General features: G+C 38.4%; 1 protein-coding gene across 1 annotated transcript in view; it reads right to left on the minus strand.

Moving 5' to 3' along the window:
* The window catches only part of DNAH11 (dynein axonemal heavy chain 11), a 287,546-nt gene that overhangs the window by 105,187 nt on the left and 164,153 nt on the right, over nucleotides 1-18,206 (minus strand). The window contains exons 55-56 of the mRNA XM_088797701.1: nucleotides 11,387-11,548; nucleotides 2,791-3,024 (exon numbers count right to left, since the gene is read on the minus strand). Coding sequence (XP_088653827.1) covers nucleotides 2,791-3,024; nucleotides 11,387-11,548 — 396 coding nt within the window. The remainder of the gene's footprint in view (nucleotides 1-2,790; nucleotides 3,025-11,386; nucleotides 11,549-18,206) is intronic.

Below are 18,206 nucleotides of genomic sequence, written 5' to 3' on the forward strand. Positions count from 1 at the left end.
CCTCTCTGTGAACTCAGGGTAACACTCCAGTGACATTTGCTTCTCTCTTCTTGTAAAACTGGTTGTACGTTAGGCCATAATCAAAAGAATCATCCAAGAGACTGGGAAGAAACTGTTATTTCCAGCCCTCATTTCAGTTTCTAAGGAAGCTGTTAGGTCTGAAATAGGCAAAGTGACTCAATTCCTGGATGCGAGGCTTATCTATGAAGAAAGGTCACTACGGCTATCTATGATGACCTAAGCTGACATCTAGAGAAGAGACAGGCAGCTATAAACAGGGTTTCCTCATAGGAAACTATGCCTCCTTCTCCTAATAAACCATTAAAAAAAATATTCTTAAGGAACTATGAAATATTCTAATCCCTCTTCTGATATTAAGAGCATTTCATGCACAAGTACCTAATGAAAAGAAATCACCTAGTCCCTCAATCAAGACTTTGTGAATCTTCCTCTCAGACTTTCTGCCTGTTGTTTCTAGCCCTGCACTTGGCAGAGAACGGATTGCTAGTTCCTTTCTTTCTTCCCCTCCCCCAACCTCCTGACTCATCACGCATAACAGAGATGATTATTAGAAAACCACTCATCTTCTAGCTCAACAGGACTCCTAGGAAAATCTTTCCTGGGGAAAAGGGTCTTGACTTAAGTGAGACAGAATTGGAGAGTCAGGTAGAGAAAGAAAAAGAAAGAGAAAGAGGTCAAAGAGAAACCGTGTAATGTAAAATCTGCATAAAAAAGGAAGAGTAAGAACATTCTTTAAAAGGGAATGAAAAGATGCACAAATATGGATGTACTCTTTGGGGATTTCCCAGAAACTATTCTTTACATCACTCAATCCTGGAAACCTCTTCCCTCGAGTTTCTCTTTCCCAGTTGTGGTTTACCTACTCACGGCTCAGGAAACATCACAGCATTTCACCAAAGAACCGTTCCTGGTGTATGAAACTTAGAGGGAAAGAGGGAAATGGTGCTTTGGCCTACAGAGTGCGTAAAGAACATGGTTGAGTGCCCTTCAGAGTGAAAGGTGCCAACATGTGCGTCCCCAACCAGGTTGTGGCTTATTTCAAGCCTAGGTGCAGATGGTCCAGTCATGCTGTGGGAGGAAAAACTAGCCCAATCTCTTGCAAAGCGACAGAGTATGACCTGATGACAATACTCTGAAGGAGCCCACTGGAATTTCTGGACTTGAGGTCATCCCTAGTGACAAAGGATTTTTCCTCCAGCTCCAGGGCCCAGGTGGCCCAGAGAAAGGTGGAGCCATTCTCCAAAGTCTCCATATTCTCTCATTGTATTTTCTTTTGACCAGACACAGAGAGGCAGCATGGGATCATGAACAATCCATGAGCTTTTGAGCAGATTTGGGCTCTAACCCCTACCTCACTGGGTCTGTGATCTTACACTCTTTAAGCCTCCTATACAAAATTATAGCAGCAACACCTACTTCATAAACCTGTTTGGTGTTTAACAACCAAATTAAATGATAGATGTACAGACCAACACGAATTCTCTCCTGATTTACTCCTGGAGGTTAGAGGAACTGTCCTTCAATGCAGTAGGGGGCCTTATGATGACCAAGGAAGAAGGCAACAAACTGTGGTCATGCAGCAGCCTACCCGTCTGTCTCCTTGTACCTGCCCCCAAAGAGACTGGAGAGTCTGTGAGACGGACCCTTTCAGGGACTTTGCTTCGCCTTTGTGTTTGCACCTTATGTCTCCCTGTTTGGTCCCAGAAAGATGGCTGGTCAGCCAATGACGAGTAAGGTTCCCCACGGGGGGTGGGGTAGGGAAGGGGATACAACTCAAGCCAGGCACAGTCGAGTGGGGACCAATAAGAGAACCCATGTGGTTCGTAGAGGTGGGCACAGCCCCCCACCTTCCCCAGGCTAAGGAAAGCCTCTGCCTCTGTGGCTGCATTCCTTCCCAAAACCTGCAAGGAAAGTGATTCAATGATGTGCTCTCCATCTATTCATATACATAAAGGTTTTGTCCCTTGGGGAAGTACAGACATCCTGAGACTTAGGGTTCAGCTGCCTGCAGCCAAGTGTGATTTGCTTGAATCAGTTTCCTACTATGTGTGGGATTCACAGATCTTGAGATTGACAAGCTTTATTTCCTTTACTTCCCCACCTAACTAATAAAAGCTAATGCATAGGCCCAATTCGGGGCATCCAGTCCTTGAGACTGGGGGTCCCTTGGCCCTGTTTATAATCTATTATTGACGACTGTCTTTTCTTAACCCTACACCGCCCTCCTTGCTCCCCACAACTCTCGTCACGTGAGACGTGACAACAAACACTGGACACTTTTATCTAAGAGAGATGGTGGCCAAAAGATGGAGCCCAGACAGATGCCAAGGTCGGAAAAAACTGCTAGACTTGGGAACCCCAATCACAACAACCTCATCGTCACTTCTTCAACTTGGAAATGATGTCCTCACTGGGGGTTGAGAATCCAAGACCAAAACGGATCATAGTTCCATCCTCAGTGACAATAAGCTCAGAACACTGAAGCGGTCGGAGACAAGATTGAGGAATCAACTGTGTCGGTTCCCTTCAACATCTCTACACTGCTCGATGAGTCAGGCCAGCAGGTCTCTCTCCAAACCAGCTGTGACAGAGGAATTGCTGATCCCTTTCTAGGCTTAGGAAAACAGAAATCGTGTATTCTTTGTGACCTTAAATTGTAACGTTTTAGCATTAGGCACCTTATGTAAATGGGTTGCAATGATGCTTCAAAAAAAAAAAAAAAAATTAAGAGCATAGATTTCACTCAGTTATAATGCACCCTGGTCATACCTGAGAGGCTGTGGTTTTCAGCTTCTGGATGCCATTCACCAAGTGTTCCTTCTTCTGGGATACCTCTTTTTGCTTGTTGTTCAACAGGTTCTTAAACAGTGATATTTGTTCTAGAAAACTCTTTGGGGTGGTATAGTTGTATCTTCTCTCATTTTGGTAATACCTGGTACTCATTTCATTTACGCTGGTATGAACATATGCCATGAAAAGGCTAATGGAATCTTTGTCCCGTGGCTGAAGACACAAATATTGCAATTCATGTGAAATTCTCTCACATTGAAAACACAAATGCAATTTGAAAAAAAGAAGAAAAATCCACAAAATTATACAGTATTTTTTTTCTCTAAAAGCAGAATAAATTACAGTAGAATCTATGAAAACTTAGTCTTTTAAGGGAGATACCCACAGGATTAGTGATGACAAAAACACATTCAGCTTTGCTAACCCTTTCTTGCCAAGTGGCCAAAGGATTTTCACGTGTTCCACACACTAAACCCCAAAACCAACATATACACGTAATACAAGCATTGCTTTTCACAACTTGATTTTTGTCTATCAAGTGTGAAAGAGGCAATGGAAAAATTGAGACACCATACTCAGTGAAGTATTTTTGGTGTTACTTTCAAACTAAACTTTAGACAAAGTAAACCAACAACTAACTCTGCAGTCACTGAAAAAAAAAAAAAAGCTGAAAACTGAGAAATACACAGTTTATAAGAATCCATGTGAAAACAAACTGGATGGTAAGGTATAAAAGTCAGTGGGAGAAAAATATGATCATTTCTATTTTTACTGTGGGTAGATGGGGGGGTGAAGTGGGAGAAAAAACAACCAATAACTCTCCTTTGAAGATTTACTGGAGAACCGTACCCCCCCCCCCACTATACATTCTTTCCTTTTTGTCCTCTATGACTTCTGAGGTAGTTAACTTTTTAATTTGTGGAGTCACATCTCCCTCATTTTAATGATTATTTATTGCATTCTGTACAAGATGAACCAGGTTCAATTAATCAAGGGAAGCCTAAAAATCAATTAATATGAATTAAATGAGCTACACCAAGTCTTAGGAAAGTCACACATAATTTACCAAAGTGTTGTCAATAACGCTCAGACTTCTTTGGGAAAATTGTGCACAAGTGGCTGGTGATGCAGTTAAACGCTTCAAACCTGCACCGTTAATATTAGAATCAGGGGTGCGAGGAGAGACAGACCAAAGCTTGCTGGCGAAAAACAACTGCTCCTGAGCACCACCGACACACTTAGCTTTCCCACAGCGTGAAAATTCCCAAGTGCGTTTAAAATATGTACATATTGGATTGTTCTGCATATTCAAAATCCATTTCACTCGCAACTGACATGTTTTTAAAGCAAAAGTTAAATCTAGACTATACATCCTGAACCTTCTTCATCCGTAGTAGATCCGTGACATATGTATGTTACCCAATAGTAGACTCAGAAATATCAATTTATAAGGAAATTATATAAACTCCATATAAATCATATTCCCTCCTGGATTTTACATTTAAAAGAGCCTGACTGAAATATAAACATGGGCAGACATTCACTCCTGCTGTTTTAATATGAACCAAAAATGTGCACAATACAGATAAATACTTCCTCAGCCTAATGCAATGTCCTGACAGGAAGGGGGGAAAATAAAAAACAACCAACAACAACAAACCCTGGCCTCGGCCCAACCATGATCCTTATGAGGAGGCTCCTGGGCTGCCCTGAAAAGCTCTCTTTAACAACAGTTTCATTTGTAAATCCGCGATGGAAGAAGTGGTTTCCGGTCGAGCTGGAAGTGGCCCCAGACAACTTGTCTCAATGGGGCAAAATAACTATTGTTACCGGGCTTAACAAAATGGCACAGCATGGGAGACTCGCAGAGCCACGGAGCAGCTGGTTGCAATTCACACTGTTTTTCAGAAAACTCTAATCGTTCCAGAACAGACCTCTTTGATGACTGGTCTTCCCTGCATTCTCAATTTGTCACTTTCTCTTATGATAAGGTCACTAGTGACAGCACTTCCTGACATTAACAGCTGTGGCTTTTAAAAGGGTCATTGTAGAACTACTAATTGCAGTAATTTCATTAGCATAAATTATTTATTCTGCCATTCATTCATCTCCAGTTTTCTTTGGGGGGGGGGGTGGCAGGGAGGAGATGGCTGCTGAGGTTGCTGCAGAGTTGGCAGAGTAACGCTGTATTTTTCACTTTCAGACATGAGAGCTAAGAACATCATTCCTGCTGCATTTGGCCCCTTAATGAAAACCAGTTGATCCCATTCCGTAGTCACTGAGCAGCCAATCACGGGGAAGGCAAAAATAAAAATAAGCAAAGTGCCGCTATCGAATGATTAGAAACCCAAGATTTCTCCTCTAAGGTGCTTTGGAAAACAATGCTGTACACAACACATAATCAAAGGCAAAGATGGCACTGCTTTTTCCTCACATTAAGAGAACGTGTTTAACTTCTACTCCCTCGGTTGGTTCACTGCAAACACAGTAGCGCAAACAAATCTCTACTACTTGGTGACAGTTCTTGGATCGTGTCACTTGCTGCCACTCCAAGTACCCAGCCACCTGACAACTAAAGCAAAGGCCTAGGATGTCCCTGTTGTTAAAAATGACAGGCAGGAAAAATCGACTGAAGACCAATACTGGGAGACCAGAACTGAATCAAATATCCTGTTATATAGGATTGTACACCTGCCCACGACCAGCAAAGATGACTGTACTTTTAATTTTGGGCTTCAAGAGTATTGAGTCTAAGGGAGGGGTTGTGGGAGGGGCAAAGTAGAAGGGGGGAGATGAAAGGAAAACTATTTTCTTTTTTTTAAAGTTTAACTTGGGGTAATTTTGTAACATACAATGTCATGTACCTACAGTCCATATTGCAAGTTTTTTCTCAGAAATTATTCCTATGTTAATTTTTTACAGCTCTATTGAAATACAATTGACATACGAAAAACTGTACATAGTTAGTATCCATGTTAATTTTTAATAATTCCAAACTGCTGAGTTTTAAAATCTATCATTTGTACTTTTTAGCCCCTTTGGGGGCTGGTAAAAGAAGAGGTTATATTAATTAGATACGTGAGGTTGTCAGGTTGGTTTATTAAAGGAAATTTAATAATGCCTCACACGAGCAGTACCGCATTTGAGCACCTCTCCTAAGCACTTCACAGTGCCGTTAACTCCCAGAAAAAGATTCTGGAGGCAGCCAGGGACACAGGGTTTGAATCCTAGGACCTGCGTGAGACTTCCAGTACATTCCCTGTCCTTCCTCCTGCTAACAAAATCAAAGCTTAAATTTGTCATTCCTCTTTACTGTTTCTTTTCTTCCTTTCCTTGTATTCCTCTTTCAGAATAGTCAACACATGTATAATAGTCGAGAGCAGGATTTAAGACTATGGGGTCTGGTGTCCAAGTGCCAATGGGCCCGTTACCTGCTGAGTTTTGTGTTATGGCCTCCATCCCCTCACCTGTGCCACCTGGCAACCAGTGGCTCCTCCTTAGAAGGCTGGTGATTAGAGGTGGTAAGCAATGCAAATGCAGGGCAGGTGGTACCTCTGTTGGTGCCAGCAAGACTACCACCACCAGACAGAGGAGCCACAGGTGATAAGGCAGCACCAAACAGTTTTCTAAGTCATAGGCTGATATTTTGTTTTGTTTTTGTTTGTTACTTTGTTTGGTGAATGCATTTTGTTGTTAGTTTGCTCATGCTTTTAATTATTTGCCTTTAACTTGAGAGACTAAGTCTGGGTCAATGGCAAGATCAAATCCAGCAAAAGCCAGCAATTTTCCAGGTGAGTTTCCAGTCATTGAAAGAGGTAGCTTCAATGGTTTTCTGAGAGAACATTAAAACAAAGAAGCAACTGAGGACTGAGGCTGTGAGCAGGTAAAATGGAACCCAGCTACTCTTTTTATAGCAAGCGGACCAGGCAGGAGATAGTGTAGCCGGTTCCGCTGAGGCCAGCACTAGAGCAAAGCCACCGAACTACAACTGGGAGATACTGATGTCTCTGATTTAGCTAAACTTTTGGCTAACAGCATGTCCAGGTTTCTGGGCAGCTATGAAAAGTGGACCCTACTACTGAGATAGAGGGGATTCCTAAAGTTTACATAACAGCAAAAACTCTGGGAAGCAGGTTTCCACTGTTTTCCCAATTTTATTCTAAATTTGATTAACATGCACAGGAGCAAGAAATGTATGATGAACAATATGTTAATGTGCATGTGTAAATGAGGAGGGCTGAAGAATGGGGAAGGGTATCAACAGCCCCCTCGGTCTTTTCTCACCTATTTGAATATGAGCTTAAGCCAGTGTGAGATTCAGGCAGATTCAAGATAAATTTGGTTGCATTTGTTTTTGTTTTCATCCTTTCAAATGACTTTAGTATTCCTCAGAAAGACGCTATTCTCCCCAAATTCACAGAATTTCTATTGCACGACATTATTTTTCTACTTTGTAAATTCACACTGAGTTGTCCTCATTTATATTTCAAAGAAAAAAAAAAAAACGTGCTAAAAATCATCAATGGAAATACTGCCTACATGTACTTATATTAACAAAATGTTGTTTACTACTCTCCGTGCTTGGCCTAACATGTTAAAAGGAACTCAAGAGACTTCTGAAGAAATCAGTCTTTCAATATAGTAGTAAAATAACTTTCCTCTTTGAGTGAACATTTGTCACAGTTGGTTTGGAAAATGGTAGTAAAACATGCCCTTCATATATTACCAAACTCTGCAACAAGTTCTGGATTGCAGAGGTGGAGGCATGAGGAATTAAGTCACCGCACTGAAAAAGCCAGTGATATTGAGCTTGTGTAATAATTTTTACCATATTTTGCCATATGTAATGTGCTCCCGTGTATAACGCACACCCACATTTTTGGCCCAAACATTCAGGGAAACAGAATTAGTACTACCCATGTACAATGCACATCCTCATGTTTCCCTCACAAATTTGGGCCCAAAGTGCACATTATACATGGCAAAATACGGTAAGTTCCATCACATCAAAAGGACAGAGAATTTTAACTTGCCAGTTGGCTGACATGCCTGAAAAAGCTGAGTTCCTCCATCTTGCTCAGATCTTTATGCTACCCCTTCCAACGCAAATTTCACTCCTTAGCCAGAGAGCTCATCTTATCATTTTCATTCAGTAATTTCTCCCTTCAACAGGCCCTGCTTTCAAGTGTGTCTATTATTCATTTTGACTTGAAAAGCTATAATGTGGGTTGTCTTCTAACAACTGTTTCTCCCGCCTTTTTTCTTGAATATTCCCAACTGGGACCCATGCACTTCTCAGGAAGGTTTCCTCCCAATGATCATGTGTAACCTCATTCCCAAGGATACCCAAAGGTCTTTCCTTCTCTTGGTCCTTTCACCACACCCTCCCATCTGCATTTCCAAATCTCCTGGGAAGGGGAGTGTTGTACTGACAGAAAGTCTTCAAATAAATACCCAGTGGTACTGAAGTGTCACACTATTTTGGTAATTCTGTCAGCCGTCATTTAGTTGAATATCAGGTAACAGAAAAGTAGCACAAACATTTACTTAGACACAGTCAGCCCACACCCCTGGATGCTGTGTGTGTACTGATTGAAAAATTATATGTCAACACACACACAGAACTGCTTGCCTTTAATGAATCCTTTCTCTGTGGCCGAAGGGGGTCACCTTGGATAAGTACCTTACGCTCAGCAACCGAGGTCAATAATTAAGAAGTGCCCAAATTATGCTGATAACTTTCAGTCTTAATAATGGAAATTTAAACTAAGAAAGTGATCAAATTAGTGCTCATTCAAAAAAACTTCAAAGCTATTTTTGACCTCTACAGAAAAGGCACCACACATTTTTAGAAGAACATGGACGTGCTGCACTCTGAATTATAATTATTGCTCCTGGGCAACAAATTAGGAAGGTGGGAAAGTTAAATAAGCGCCCTGCACTGAAATGAAATCATCTGGCGAATTGGTTTGCAGGCATAATTCAGCTCCACAGAAATGGTAGCACTTTTTAAATTCCTCTGTGGCACTCAGCGTCCTATAGGAGGCGTCATGATACCACCAGATAGAGCACAGCACCTGCCAGGAGCCCTCTGGACTTAATATGATGCAAGTCCTGCCTCATCCAGCAGATGTCAATGGTCACTGGCGTATCGAAGCTCCTTCAGTAGTAAGTGTTTTCAAAGCGGCACCTAAGTTCCCAGGAGAAAGCCCGTGCCCAAGCAGCAAAGGCAAGCATCTTACAAAAGCACTGTGCCAAACACCAGCTCAAACCAGGCCTAGAGCTCTGGTTTCCTCCCATTCGATAAATTAACATGAAGAAACGAAGGGACCACTTCAAGGATGGTGTAGATGCCTGACCACTGCACTGTACACCTGAGGCTGCAGCTGAATAATATTGAATGTCAACTGTAATTTAACATACATAGTCACAGGATACGGAGTAGAGCATCGGGAATAGTGTCAATGGAATTGTTACAGCTATATACGATGTCAGAGAAGTAATAGATTGAGGGAGGGGGTTTATCACTTTGTGAGAGATGAAATGTCTATTACACTATTTTGTACACCTGAAACTAATAATAAAAATAAAAAAGAGAAAGAACGTGACTGATCCTTTTCCTTACCAAACCACCCTTATAACACGGACAGGATAAAACCGAATTTTGCTGCTAAAAGATACATGCTGACTCTCTCTTTCTAATAAATCAGTATTTTGAACCCTTCTTGTAATTATTAAAAGATAAAATTATGCCCTACCTAACTCCAGTAACGCAGTGAGTGAACTTAGTCATAGCCTAAGAAATTGGTGTTAATAATTGTGACCTTTATCATAGTTAATGGTTTTCCAGATTTTAAAGTATAAAATATGGCTGGCAGACTTTTACCTAATGCTAGTGTTCATCCCCATTAAATGGGCTTCCTTTGATTCTTCAGGAAGACACACAGTGGTGAAAGCAGTGTTTCAGGCAGAAATTATTATAATCACTCCCGTGAGTGTCCACCACCCTACTCATCTGTTCATGAGAACAAATTGACATGTGTTTCCCTAAGTATAAGTGCTTATGCATTGCCCGCTGATCAGTGGGAAAAAGTGAAAATCACTTAAAAAAACAGAACCATGCACTAACACTATTCACTCTTTATCCAGAAACCCAGTTGTTGTGGTTTTAAAGGTCTAGGTAAGTGTGTTCAACATTAGGGGTGAGTATAGACACCAGCAAGAGAAAGAACTTTCTGTAGATGGAAAAGACAGTGAAATAAAAGAGATCATCCCCCCCATTTATTTATAGAAATGTTTTAAGTGTGAGTATAAAGAAAAGAAGGAAAGAGGAGGGATTTAAAAGTCATAACCTTTATCACATACACAGTTCTTCCCTGGCAATCCAGCACTAAATAGATTAATAGACTTCTTAGGAAAAGACAATAAATCATATATAATAAAGCTATATATAATATATAAAAATAAGAAATAAGCAATAAAGCTAGATGCGCACAAATGATTATTTGTATTTACATTTAATACAAATAATTGTTGACATTAAATTTGTAAATATACTCAGATTTCTAACCATCAGGCCACCAAAAGATAAAAGATTCAACAAAATATTAAATGATTGCTTTGGAAAAGCAGCAGTTATACCTTTAGGAGTAAGAGAGGCAACAGGGGCTTGTCCCTGTTTACTATAAAGTTTCAACTGGAAGCAGACATCATTCCTTACATACCTCCAATCATATTTTTGGCTCTGAGAATCAGTTTTAATGTCCAGTGTATTCTAGGTACCTTTCCCCCTTATCTCTCAGTGGGATCAGAAGTCAAACTTTCCTGGGAAATGTTCGCAGTCACCACCCTTCCAAACTATGTAATCACAAAGGTACTACATACAGATAAAACTTTATTTCTAGGAAGTCTAAATGATACTTTCATGTTTTCATTCCTTTTTTCCCTGTAAATCTGAATGCTTGAAGTTTTCTGTGGTTTCATGTAACCATTTTAAAATGTCATAGCGGTGTAAATGTTATCATGACGAAATGACAAACATAACCTAATAAAGCATAAACCCATAAAACAAAGAACTGATTCATGATTTGACTTAGGGATTGCTAAATGTAGGGGGGCTGATTTTTCACCTGTCAGTACTGTAATGAGAAAAATCACAACTAATTGCCTTCCTTTGTGAAAATCAAGCAATGCTTGGCTATGGGTGGCTACTTTTTTCTGTTGGGTCTTTAGTTGTGGATCTAAAGGGTTTATATTCAGTAAGCCCTATTATGGTTTAAGGAAGTAATGATCCTGGTCTTCTGGTGAGTCAGTGCATGAGTCAGAACATTCTCACATGCTGGAAGAGTGTGTGTGTGTGTGTGTGTGTGTGTGTGTGTGTGTGTGTGTATGCACACACACCTCATGGTGCAAAGAGATCAGTCACAGTCCATAGGATGTAAACGAAAAAAGAAGACCTTATCTTCAACAAACAAGGACAACTTTCTGAAAGGTGTAATCTGGAAATTATTTATTGAGGACTTTTGGTGAGAGTGAGAATGAGAGAGAGAGATTCTGAGGCTGACACGACACATACCTCAATTCCCTTGGTTTCCTCAATGAACCTCCTGCTGACTGAGACCAGAGCGTCTTGTGGCCACGCATGAAACCAGTCAATAGCCGTGCAGTTAACTATGGCTGGGAACTTCCGAGCTCTAACTCTCAGCGTGTGACCAACTGGAGAGAAACACAAAATGATCTGTGGAGACATGGGGGCAGGGCAGAAACAGGAGGGTGATGAGTGAGCAAAGCATTATATTGCAATCCTAGACAATGGAAGAAAGGCATGCAGCCAACCGTGACATTAAACTGTCCTAAAGCACTACAGAGTGGAAAGTAACATGAACCTCCTTGCTAATCAAAGTATAAACTTGCCCCGAGTGGCTGCCCCATCAAACACACAAAAACATTGCTCTGCACTTTCCTTAAAATTTTTCCCTTTCCTTTTTAAACATTTTTGAGGATTATCATTAAGTATGAGAAATGTGTTCTTTTATATTACACAAGTAACATTATCACAATAAAAAATAAAAATCAAAACCAAATCATCATGGCAAAATAATGCCAATACTTTCTTCTTTTATATCTTTCCATTCTGTAATTCATCAGGCTCAATAAAACTGCGTAATACACGTTTTCGGTATTTTTTGTATTTGTTTGTTTGTTTTTTAAAATGTGTTTTAGCATATTAAATGTTAACTTTGTTCCATTTAAAATAAAATACATTCACTTGAGTTCTTCACATTTTTAAAGGAGTAAAAAATTCAGTTTATATGAGCTCCTGATAAGAAATGTGTGTTTCTGCTTTAAATCTAAGGTTTTATTTATATAGGTATTTAATGATTTGAGAGTTAATTTAAATCTAAATATGTTTCCATACTCTTTTTCAAAGGATTTTTTTTTTTCTGTAGCATTTAAAACAATTCACATAAAATCACCAGGATACATGAAGCTATATAAAATCTCATTTAACAGGTGTTTATTTTATATACTATGTTTATTTTATGTACTATGGCTCTTCAACAACTCGAGATACATGCTAAGATCTAAAATGTTTTTTAACAATGCATAAGCTGACTGATCGTTTATTCAGTCAACGGATGGCTCAGTTGGTTAGAGCGCGAGCTCTGAACAGCGGGGTTGCTGGTTCAATTCCCACATGGGCCAGTGAGCTGCACCTTCCACAACTAGATTGAAGAGCAATGACTTCGAGCTGATGGGCCCTGGAGAAACACACTGTCCCCCAATATTCCCCAATAAAATTTATTAAAAAAAGGAGTCTAGTTACAAACTAATTGCTATAATATTACATATGCAAAGTTAATAAGCCTCAGTTACAGTGCATAATTTTCACAGATATCTCAGTTTTTAGATTTTTTCCTACCAGCCTTATTTTTCTCCCTATACTTGAATGTTTCTCCTTTCTGTGCTAAAATACGGTTTTCCACACCCACTTATCTCTCATTTCTGACAATTTTAGAAAATTTAATTTATACCTAATTGTAGCAAGGGCAAAGAAAAAGAAGCATCCTTTACTTGAGATTCTAAATATTTCCATTACTTCTACACTTACTGCATTTCTACACTTGTTATTGGCATACTGTCAGGTCTTAAGAATGTATTAGAAAACAAAGTATCTGAACCATGTGTGTTTAGTTTCAGGAAAAATAAAAAACTTTCTCTGAGTTACTTTAATGACATGCTTTGAGGATTTATTGAAAGAGAATGTAGAATGCTCATTTAAAGAATTATTTTTCTTTTCTACAATTTGACAGTTGAAGACATTTTTTTCCTGTTATTTATTATGGCTTAAATAAGGATCCTCACAATGCCACCTAAATTTCACATCGAGGGTGGGTGGCAGGAGACCAGTACTCAAAGGAGTGTTAGGAGCTGCTTAGAAATACAAATTCTTGGGCCCACTCCAGACCTAAGGAATCAGAAACTCTGGATGGAGCTTGGCAACCTGTGTTTTCAACAAGGCCTCCAGGTGATTCTTACCTTCATGGCTACAACCTAATACTAGTTTTAAAGTTTCTATGGGAATACTTAAAGAAAACATTTACATTTTCATCGCTTTTGTTGTTGGTGAAATTCTCATAGAATCTAAGTCTCTATCTACATACAGAGTGAAATAAAAAAAATGTAGGGAATGTAAAATAAATTAGATAATCATTAATCACCTGAATTCTATCATCTAAAGTAGACCCTGGGAACTAACTTACAGAAGTATAGCTGTTCGTTAGTATACTTCCTAAAGGGGACAGTATCACACTAGCCTTGAGGAATGCCATTATTCACCCAATTTACTGCTCAGTTCTAGTTTTGCTAGAAATCTAGCACGGAATTTCTCCTGCCACCCAGTTTCCTTGGTAGTAGTCTTACGTGAGATTTTTTTCGAAAGCCCATGCTAATCTCTGGAAAGTGTTGGTTGTTCTGTTCTTTTCTGAAACAGTCTCCACAACTTTATAGATAACCCAGGGTAAGTTCAAGTTGTTGCTTCAAGAACATTATTGTGTATGTGTGTGTGTGGGGGGCGGGGGAGGAGAGGATGGGGGTGGGGTGGGAATCATCCTGGATAATTTTCCTATTATATTTCCCTTAATTTCATGAGAGACTAACATGGCAAAGAATTTATAAAAAATAATAATACAAATAAATGATTGAAAAAAGGGTGTTACGTTATTTCTAATTTACTTTTTTCAGCTTTATTGAGGTATAATTGACATAATATTGTAAGATGTTTAAAGTGCATAATGTGATGATTTTATACACATAGACACTGGGAAAGAACTCCCCCAATCGAGTCAATTGACTCATCCATCACCCCACATATTTACCTTTTTTGTGTGTGAGAACATTTCAGTCCTACTCTCTTAGCAAATTTTAATTATACAAAACAGTGTTATCAACTATAGTCACCATATTATAGATTAGGTTCTCAGGCATTATTCATCTTATATTTGAAAATTTATAACTTTTTTACCAATCTTTCCCTATTTCCCCCACCTCCCACCCCCTGGCAACTACTTTTCTACTCTCTGTTTCTATGAGTTCAACTTTTTTATTTTTTAGATTGCACATGTAAGTGGTACTATGTAGTATTTCTCTCTGTCTGGCTGATTTCATTTAGCCCAAAGCCCTCAATGTTCATCCATGTTGTCGCACATCACAGGACTTCCTTTTTTAAGGCTGAATAATATTCTATTGTATGGATGGATGCTTAGGTTATTTTCATACCTTGCCCACCATGAATAATGCTGTTATGAGTATGGGAGTGTAGATATCTCTTTGAGATAATGGTTTTTGTTTCCTTTCAATATATAACCAGAAGTGGAATTTCTGGATCATATAGTGTTACAATTTTTAAGTTCCTGGGGAACCTGCATTCTGTTTTCAATAGTGCCTACACTAGTGTATATTCTCACCAACAGTATACAGGGTTCCCTTTTCTCCACATCTTCACCAGCATTTGTTATTTCTTGTGATTTTGATAACAGCCATTCTAAAAGGTGGGAGGTGATATCTCATTGTAGTTTTGATTTGCATTTCCCTGATAATTACTGATGTTGAGAACCTTTTCATGTAGCAGTTACCAATTGTATGTTTTCATCGGAAAAAATGTGTATTTAGGTTCTTTGCCTATTTTTCAATTGGATTATTTGCTTTCTGCTATTGAGCTGTATGAGTTCCCTGTAAATTTTGTATATTAACTCCTTATTGGATCTGTGGTTTGAAAATATTTTCTCCCATTCCATAGGTTGGTTGTCTTTTTTATTTTGTTGATGGTTTCCTTTCATAAGCATAAAATTTTTAGTTTGAAATAGTCCCACTTACTTATTTTTTGCTGTTGTTGCCTTTGCTTTTTGTGTCAAATCTAAAAAAAACATTGCCCAACCTCCCTCCCCCTGTCAAAGAGCTTACCCTCTATGTTTTCTTCTAGGAATTTTATGGTTTCTAATCTTGTATTCAAGTCTTTAATCCATTTGAGAAGATTTTTATTATGGTGTATAATATAGGTCCAGTTTCACTCTTTTGCACATGGCTGTCCAATTTTCCCAACACCATTTATTGAGGACATTATCCATCCCCTATTGTATACTTTTGGCTCCTTTGTAAAAAATTAATTGATCACATATGCATAGATTTATTTCTGGGCTTTCTATTCTGTTAATCTATGTGCCTGTTTTTTATGCCGATGCCATACTGTTTTGATTACTACAGTTTTATAATGTAGTTTGAAATCAAGATGTATGATGCTTCTAGCTTGTTCATCTTTTTCAAGATTGCTTTTGCTATTCATGATCTTTTGTGGTTCCATATAAATTTTAGAATTATTTCCTAATTTCTGTGAAAAATGCCATTAGAATTTTGGTAGAACTGCATCGAATCTGTAGATCATTTCAGGTAGTATGGAATTTTTAACAATATTAATTCTTCCAATCCATGAACATGGAATATCTTTATTGTTTTTGTCTTCAATTTTTTTCATCACTGTCTTACAGTTTTCAGTGTATAGTCTCTCACCTCTTTAAATTTATTCCTAAGTATTTTATTCTTTTTGGTGATATAGTAAATGAGATTGTTTTCTTAATTTCTCTGATAGTGTGTTATTAGCTTATAGACAAGCAACAATTATTTTGTGCATGGATTTTGTATCCAGCAACACTACTGAATTCATTTATTACTTCTAACCGGTTTTTATTTTGTGTGTGGAGTCTTTATAGTTTCCCATACACAAGATCATACCATCTGCAAACAGATAGTTTTACTTCTTCCCAATTTGGATGCTCTTTCTTTCTTCTCTCGTCTTTCTTTTCTTTTCCTAGTTATTTTGGCTGGAACTTCCAGTGCTATGTTTAATAAAAGTGGAGAGAATAGACACCTTGTCTTGATCCTGATCTTAGAGGAAAAGCTTCCAGCTTTTCACCAATGAGTATGATGTTAGCTGTGAGCTTGTCACATATGGCCTCTGTTATGTTGGTATGCTCCCTTTATACCACTGTTAAGAGTTTTTATCATAAATGGATGTTGAATTTTGTCAAATGCTTTTTCTACATCTATGGAGTTGATCACATGATTTTTATCTTTCATTTTGTTAATGTGGTATATCATATTGATTGATTTGTGGATACTGAACCATCTTTGCATCCCTGAAATAAATCTCACTTAATCCTACTGTATGAGCCTTTTAATGTGCTGTTGAGTTCAGTTTGCTAATATTTTGTTGAAGACTTTTACATTTATGTATCAGGAAAACTGGCCTGTAATTTTCTTGTGGTGTCCTTTTCTGGCTTTGGTTATCAGGGTAATACTGCCTTGTAAAATGAGTGTTCCAGCCTCTTCTATTTTTTGGAAGAGTCTGAGAAGGACTGGTATTTATTCTTCTTTAAATACTTGGTTGCATTTACCCATAAAGCTATCTCGTCCTATATCATTTACCTTTGAAATACTTCAGTCTAATATGATATGCATTTGGATACTCATTTTACACCTTGGCGGCCATTGGCTAATATCTGAAGTACACCAATAGAGACTACACAGCCTAGAGATATTTAACTAGCATTTTACATACTCTAATGGAAGCCCACAATACAAAGTCAACTACCTGAGCTCTTAGCTAACTTCTCTCATCAACATAAATGGTTGGTTAGTTAGCATCATGGATATTAGATATGATTTTTTCACTGATAAAATGAGTAGTGTTCAAGATATCTGAGGGAAATAAAAATATTGTATCTCCACTATTGTATGAACAAAATAGGAAATTTAGATATTGAGGTACCCCAGTAGTTATACCTTTGGGTATTTAGACTTTGGATTTTGATCAGTCCTATGGTAGACAGCGTATGGAACGACTGCCTTTTTATGTGATTCCAATAAGATCAGCTGAATCCTACCATGAGTATATTGCCATCTGCCCCAAAGGACCCTTCCAATAAGGGTAAGTCAGGCTCCTCAAAGGACAAAGCTAGGATTGCAACAAACTTACAGAGCAGGTTTTAAGATTTTAAGACTTATTTTAAGTTATGTGCTACACATAAACTCTATGTGTAGCAAAGTTCAGTCTGAGACTTCCTTTCTTTGAGTTGGGAGTTTTGGGGAGAAAACCTCCCTGCCCCCAACCGAACAGATGTCATCTACTTCTAAGTATTGAAGGTCACTGAAATATAGCCCCTGCCAAATAGTTCCTGACAATTGCAAATGACCAAATTGGCTTAATTTAGTTCCCAGCAGTGGATTGGAAAGAAAAGTCAGCTAAGAAAATATAGTTAAAAATGTCTCAGACAGCTGTGCTCTTTTCTAAAAGTAAATTCTCACAAATAAAAAGCCAACCCTGAAATCACCATCTATGTATTTCCTACAGCTCTAACATTTGGATGTCAGGAACTTGCTTTTGGAATCCATACCATAGAATTTCCTATTCCTTTTCCCCCCCTACACAGGTGTTATGACTCATTTGCAATAACCCACTTTTCATTGTGCTTTGTAGTACATTTCAATTTCTTTTAGATAAGATCCCATCGTAAGTACATATTTATTTGTATATCACTAACAGGACTCAGTCCATTTCCTCTCGTAATGGAAATTTGAATTGCTACTGTCACTCTGTATTTTTTTCCACTTGATATAGTTTATTCTCAGATAGAAGTAATCCTCCCACATATTTACTTCAGGATCTTCTATCCACAACTTGTGCTTGCATTTATCCTCAAAAGTCTCAGTACTTTTCAAGAATGATAAGATCTGAATTTTACTTAGAGAATCCTCATAGGAATGGAGGTTTAACAGAAAATATTCCTCAGTTATCATCTTTATCTCTTCCTGCATCTTTCTGCCATCTAACAGCCTTTTAA

This window comes from Rhinolophus sinicus, chromosome 4 (assembly GCF_057876585.1).
Source record: "Rhinolophus sinicus isolate RSI-liver-muscle chromosome 4, RSI-T2T, whole genome shotgun sequence".
Taxonomy (NCBI): Eukaryota; Metazoa; Chordata; class Mammalia; order Chiroptera; family Rhinolophidae; genus Rhinolophus; species Rhinolophus sinicus.